Source organism: Trichoderma ghanense (assembly GCF_004382785.1).
Source record: "Trichoderma ghanense strain CCMA-1212 chromosome Unknown scaffold_2, whole genome shotgun sequence".
Lineage (NCBI taxonomy): Eukaryota > Fungi > Ascomycota > Sordariomycetes > Hypocreales > Hypocreaceae > Trichoderma > Trichoderma ghanense.
This window is the reverse complement of record NW_027395665.1, coordinates 2,290,155-2,294,897: the sequence shown is the minus strand read 5'-3', so window position 1 is coordinate 2,294,897 and position 4,743 is coordinate 2,290,155. Positions and strand designations below refer to the sequence as shown.

At 57.5% G+C, this 4,743-nt stretch overlaps 1 protein-coding gene across 1 annotated transcript; it reads right to left on the bottom strand.

Moving 5' to 3' along the window:
- Nucleotides 1–2,515: 2,515 nt before the first annotated feature.
- On the bottom strand, nucleotides 2,516–4,434 carry CCMA1212_003144 (Galactokinase; the record flags this gene model as incomplete). The annotated part of the gene is made up of 2 exons (XM_073700501.1): nucleotides 2,516–3,461; nucleotides 3,800–4,434. 2 exons carry the CDS (start codon nucleotides 4,432–4,434, stop codon nucleotides 2,516–2,518), a joined length of 1,581 nt encoding a protein of 526 aa, XP_073561698.1.
- Nucleotides 4,435–4,743: the final 309 nt, after the last annotated feature.

The following is a 4,743-nucleotide window of genomic DNA, read 5'->3' as shown; positions in this document are numbered from 1 at the left end:
GCAAAAGGGCCCGCGCTGTGCGCGCCTGTGTCATGCCGCTCCAGGCCCGCGACGGGCAAATCAGGAAACCACCTCCGGCACTCGGCGCTGCTCGGCGGTTGAACGTGTGGCACAGATGCCGCAGGTCGTAGGTACTATCTGGAGGGCAACGACACGCCGAGATGCTGCTACAGCTTCTGCCGGCAGCTGACGCATCCCAGCTCCTGTGGCTCAGCTCCTCGATGGAGAGGGACTCATGCCCAAGGACCGGCAGCAACACACGGATATGCGTGCCTCTGCTATGATGGGCCATGTCTCCCTGGATGTTACCGTGTGCGTAACTTGATAGCAGAACAATTAACCTGATCCAGCTAGCCTACGAGACGCCAGAACAGGGAAAATGAGGCACCTCTGTTAGTGATTACTCCTTTCTCCATACTTTGTTCTCCTTACTTTTCTCTCTAGGCTGATGATTCTCCTACTAGTAGTATTACTTGTACATCCTCCGCATTACCGACTGCAAGGTCCGCTAAACAAGTGGCAAGCCCGCTGGGTCCAGAGACGGAAGCCGTGATTTTCGAAGGAGCCTGCTAAGCCTTACAGGTCCTCTCAAGCGGTTAGACTAAACGGCCATGAGTCGAATCAGGGAAGGCAGCCAAGCAGATATCGCCGTTGGTCGAAGGGGCACACGCCCCTCGAAACGAGATAGACAGTATTGACCTCGGTGCCTCCAGATCATTACTGCCAGGACTTTGTGCGACAATTAGTTCTTTGCTTGCATCTTTTCAGCAATCTCCGGCCCATATCCGGGCGTCAGGCGTCATACGGAGTAATCCTGAACGACGAGGCGTTCTACGAAGAAGCTACAAGAGTAGCAACGGTCGTCACTCTCCATTGTCATCCCCACCTTTCGGCGCTGGTGACACCGCACTATTCCCGGACCCCTGTTGCCGACAGCCATCCGGCCCTTTGTTGACGAGATTCTATCGGGAAGACCCTCCAATCTCCTGGGAATATGACTGACCAAGCGGCTCTATATTAATGCTCGGGCAGACTGCATATCCGAACCATACTTTTTCCTCCAATGGGCAGGCAAACAGCGGCGTCGGCAGTTTAGTTTCCTCGTGTGGACTGGTTGCTCTCGGGAGAAGCCGTTGATTACCTGTCCTCGATAAGAGCGAGTGTCTGTGATGATCACTACGGGGTATTGATGTGGATGTTTTTCATACGTGGAATCAGAGAAGAGACGCCCAAGCATCCGTGTAGATGACGAGAGGACACCAGGTTGTGAGGAAAGGGAAAGAGACCAAACGCATGATAGGAACCTAAAAGTGTCTCCGCCTTGTAAGCTTCCCCAGTCGTAGCGCTTCTTCTCATTTTTATTTGTCTTATCATTTGGTTATGGACGCTTCTCTCAGTGTGTTCTTACAGTCGCAGCATGGCCTTGCCGGCACGCTTGCGCCCATTTCGGCAGTTGTAATCTCGAGCGGCCTCGTCATGAGGCGCGATCAGCCTTTGTCAACGAACGTAAAGGATGTAAGAGGGGAGCAACGGAAACGGCAGTACACTCTCCGTTATACGAACGCTCATTGGCTACCGACAGATTTTCCCTTCCGTTTTCTTTGACACATTCTTTTTCGTCCGCTCCCTTGCTGCCATGCTCTCCAGGGTCTTGGCTACGAGATTGACTTCTTGTGTGTGGGGTGAGTGTCAGAACGACCAATCGTGTTTTTTCCCCTTTCCAAATGCTCACCACTGCCCAGTTTTCGAGGCTTGGGTGTGTGGCAGACAAGGGGCCAAGGGGGGGAGGGGGAAGGGGTGTGTGAGAAAGGTGAGAGCACCAGAAGGCCGTTTCTTTTCCTTTGGCATTCGGTCAGACGAGCCGTGCTAGTTGAGACGACTTGGCTCTCTCGTCTTTTTATGTTTTTGATACGAAGCGAGTCCCCGAAGGAGTTGGTTGCGGGCCGTGTTGAGACGACGATGACCCCTCGCCCGTGGGTTGAACTGACTTTTGTGGGTTTCTCGTCGTATATGTGATGGGACACGATGAGGCATTGGGTCGTGTTCATGGGACTCCTTCGTGAGTTGCTCTCTCTTTACTCTTTGCCGCGTCTCAGCAGCACAAATACCGGACTGTGCTGTCAGCTCACAGGGATGCTGGGCTACGCTCATCGGCTCGTTACCACGATGGACGAGCTCGACGTCGTGTCATGCTCAGGGGGCGCCTGCCTGCTGGATCCAGCACATCAGCAAGGTGTCAAACGCGGCTTCGCTACACAGAGATGTACGGTACGTGGGCGTCGAAGTGGGACGTCGAAACAAGTACGTGGATTCCAGCGTTGTATTCCAAATTGACTGCTTGCTGGTCGGGTTTTTCTTTCCCAGTATAGAAGGGCAAACGGATCATTGTCTATCCAGAACGCTACATTGGCGAGATTCAAGAAAACGACTAGGTCCAGCCTCGCATCGCAAACTCGTCACATTACTTTTTTTTTTTCCTCTTTTCGTTGCCCACTCCTTTCTGCCTCTGCCTCCTTCAGCTTAGTTGGCCTCCCTCGACTATATAGACGGCGCTCCCACGAGCGGGCCGGCTCACCACCACGGCCTGCTCCCTCTGCTCGTCGGTCAGGTCCAGCTTGGAATAGTACTGCTGCTCCAGCGCCTCCTTGACGGCCTGCACCTTGTCGGCCGGCACGAGGTGGACGCTGCATCCTCCCCACCCGGCTCCCGTCAGCCTGCTGCTATAAGCCCCTGCGCCACGTGAGATTCGACATATCTCGTCCAGCTCGGGGCAGCTGCATTCGTACAAGTCCCTGCACGAGTCCTGGGTCTCGTTCATGAGCCTGCCCAGCTCCTCGTTGAACTTGGTCGTGTCTGACGCTCCCGTGTGCAGGGGAGCCTCGAGCAGGGTCAGGAACTGGACGACTCGCAGCGCCTCGGTGAAGACGTGCAGGGCTCGCTGCCTGAGCTTGAAGCGGTCGGCGCGGACGGGGAACCTGGACATGAAGCGCTGCTCTAGCTCCGGCACGGACATTTGGAGGACGGAGGCGATTTCCTCCCGCGTGTAGCCGTCCTCCCGGGTCAGCGTCTCCTTGGTGATGTCTATCAGCCGGCGCAGCTCCTCCTCCTTAGTGAGGCTCTTGGCGGCGGCATAGTCTGACCCGCCGTTGTGGTAGAAGAAGGCATCGTGGAACCCCTGGAGACTGACGCCAAGGGGGCCTGCATCCTGTGGCAGCTCCGTGCCGGGTGGGTTGAGCACGGCATGAAGGTAAGCAGCCGCAAAACTAACCTCTACGACACGGAGGTTGTAGTGGATGGGTCCAGTGACATGCTTGTTGGAGGTGACGAATGATTGCGCGATGACAAAGCACAGCTCGGGCCTTGTTGGAGGGAACTTGACGGGCCGCGCAGACAGGCTGGGGGTGAAGGACACGAACGTGGCGGATCCTTGCTCCGAGAAGACGGAAGCAGCCTGGTCCATGCTGTGGCGGTGATTGTCAGCATTGTACTATGCATGCGAGGTATACGACGAGGGGGGATCTGGCGGTGCGATAGTGGTGTGCTGCTGGTCCCAGGATTAGGGGGGAGGGGGGTGGGAGGTGTGCGCTTGTCCCCTCCGCGTGCTCTCTTGCTGCAAGACAAGCGTACATGAGCGCAGGAGATGTGACTCCGTGGAGCAGCAGCAGTGCAGATACGTTGTATTTCCACCTGCTGCGAGCAAGATCATGGGGATTGCTGGTGCAGATTTGCAGCGGAGCCACGAGAGGCAAAGGCAGAGAACGGAACAGAACGGGGCCAAGGAATGATCACCAAGACGTACCCTCCGGAGTTGACGCCAACCGCTCGCTCGCTGACGATGGCGAGCTCGGTCAGCTCCTTCTTGTCGACGGTGCTCTCGCCGTTGGCGGTCATGACGGCCAAGGCGCTGGCGGTGACAAAGGCGGCGCTGGAACTCAGGCCGCCGCCGACGGGGACGTTGCCGTCCATGAGGACCTCCATGTCGCAGGGCCGGAAGTCGGCGCCCTTGTTCTGGTAGAGGAGGCCCAGGGCGCCGCGGAGGCCGCTCTTGAAGTAGTTTGTCCACTCGAACTTTGTGGAGTCGATCTCGACGTCGCCACCGAAGGGGACGTCGAAGTCGGCGGGGGCGAACTTTGCGTCCTGGACGTTGCGCACGCGGATCCTGAAGGAGGTGGCGTCCGGGGCGGCGGGCTTGGTCGCGACGGCGATGATGGCGTCGGCGGTGATGGCCATTGGCAGGACCGAGTAGAGCGAGTAGTCGATGTGCTCGCCGATGATGTTGACGCGGCCGGGGGAGCGCGCGATGAAGCGCGCCGGGTGGCCGAACTCATGCTCGAACTTGGCCAGCAGGGCGTTCCATCTCGGGGCCTCTGCCGCGAGGGCGGACGGGGGGTAGATGTCGGCCAGGGAGGTGGCGGTTGGGACGGGGCCGGACATGTTGGCGGTGCTGTCTGCGAGTTGACGAGGCCTCCCTTTCGGCGGTTTGCACTTGGTCCCTTGTATGGAGAGATGTCTGCATAGAGAGGAAGAAGAGTGAAGACCCCGCGATGCGAGGTTTGGTATGCGAAGCTGTACCCCGCAGTGGTTTTCGGAGAGAAACCAGGGGTTCGTTGCTCTGCCCTGTATGACGTATGTATGCAGCTCCGGAGCTCACAAGATGCAGACACGGACGATGAACCAAGGCTCTAATGAAAGGCAATCAGGCCGTTACAGAGCGCTTGGTGAGGGTAACAGGGACACAGGCAT